Source organism: Penaeus monodon, chromosome 30 (genome assembly GCF_015228065.2).
Source record: "Penaeus monodon isolate SGIC_2016 chromosome 30, NSTDA_Pmon_1, whole genome shotgun sequence".
Taxonomy (NCBI): Eukaryota; Metazoa; Arthropoda; class Malacostraca; order Decapoda; family Penaeidae; genus Penaeus; species Penaeus monodon.
Window position 1 is genome coordinate 6,106,936 of NC_051415.1, and position 1,549 is coordinate 6,108,484.

Genomic DNA, 1,549 nt, shown 5'->3' on the forward strand with positions numbered 1-1,549 from the left:
TGAGTACTTACATCCACCGCATCAAAGCCGTCGACTTTCACAAACTTGTAAGCCGGGTTATTCGCCAACACAATGATCGCGTTGATGGGGAAGTGGTGGTGATTGACAGCCGTCACCCTCACGCCCACCTGCTCCCACACGCCCACGCGCCCGGGAGCCTCCACCGAGAGCCAGAAGCCTGGGGATCCTCGCCACTGCACGGGCTCCGGCAGGATCGCCATGCCGTGTTCCGGGTGCAGGCTGAAGGCGGTGAGGGCCAGGTGGGAGGTGCCAGAAGGGATGGGCACCGTGAGCGTGGCACTGCCCGACTCGCCGATGATCACTTCCTCCCATACCCAGGGCGTGGAGTAGTGTCGGCTTAGACGGCTGGAACGCTGCTGTCGGTATGCCACTTTGTCGTCCGTCACCGATTTGCGGAGAGGACCTGCGGGGAGAGACGGAGATGAGGGCGGTGCTGCGGAGATGGGCGGGTTGGGGGCAGGGTAAAACAGAGATTAGGAGAAGGTGTGTAAAGTAAGGTAAGGAGAGATTCGGAGAGTAAAGAAAGAGATTAGGAGAGGTTATGTAAAGTAAGGTAAAGGAGAGGCTGCGTAAAGTGAGATAAAAGAGAGATTAGGAGAGTGAAGGAGAAATTACGAGAAGCTGTGTAAAGTAAGGTAAAGGTAGAGATTCGGAGAGTAAAGGGTGAGATTAGGAGAGGCTGTGGAAATGAGGGATTAGGAGATGTTACAGAATTATAACAGACGGAAGAAATGAGAGATTAGTATTAGGTTATAAAAATAAAAGATTCAGAGAAGTTGCAGAAAACGTGCGATTATCACAGGCTGTGGAAACTGAGAGAATAAGATAAAATGTATAAATGAGAGCTTTGGAGAGGCTGCAGAAAATGTGAGATTATCACAGGGTGTGGAAAGTGTTTTTTTTTTTTAACAAGGGTGAAAAATAAGGATTTCATGGAAGAGTGCAAAAAGAGTATTTTATACAGACCTTGGGAAAAAACTACAGAGAGAGGGAGGGAACAACACACACAGAATATAAAGGTTTCAAGGAAGACTGTGTAAGGCATGAAAACAATAACCTCATTTTCTATGGAAATTAAGGTTTCTGGATAGACTATGGAAAAAAAAGGATTTAAGACAGACCATGGAAACTGAGGGCTTTCAAACTGTGAGGAAAATGTCTTGGGGTTTTTGGTTCACTCGACAAAATGTGGATAGTTATGTAACAGTATCAAAAGAGTTAACTGAACTATGTAAATCCCCGACGGAGTTAGAAAGGGTACCTTAAAAGTACGGTTTTTTTAACCATGAAACACATACACACAAAAAAAAATGTTATGCTAGATTGCAAAATGAAATAACAAATTTTTGATTGATGTGGGTTTCTGCTCCGACTCCAGATTTGCAACAATGGAAAACAAGAATAATTATTTAATCTCAAAAGCAACAGCATTTTATTTTGCCTTTTGCATAAGCTAATTTTGATGTAAAACACAAAGAATACATGTAATTAGCAACAAAATACAACATATGAATGATGCAGAACAACA

At 43.9% G+C, this 1,549-nt stretch overlaps 1 protein-coding gene across 1 annotated transcript in view; it reads right to left on the bottom strand.

The window, feature by feature from the left end:
- LOC119592333 (CD109 antigen-like) overlaps nucleotides 1-1,549 on the bottom strand; it is a 56,360-nt gene that overhangs the window by 19,046 nt on the left and 35,765 nt on the right. The window contains exon 10 of the mRNA XM_037941160.1: nucleotides 12-424. Within this exon, the coding sequence (XP_037797088.1) occupies nucleotides 12-424 (413 nt within the window). The remainder of the gene's footprint in view (nucleotides 1-11; nucleotides 425-1,549) is intronic.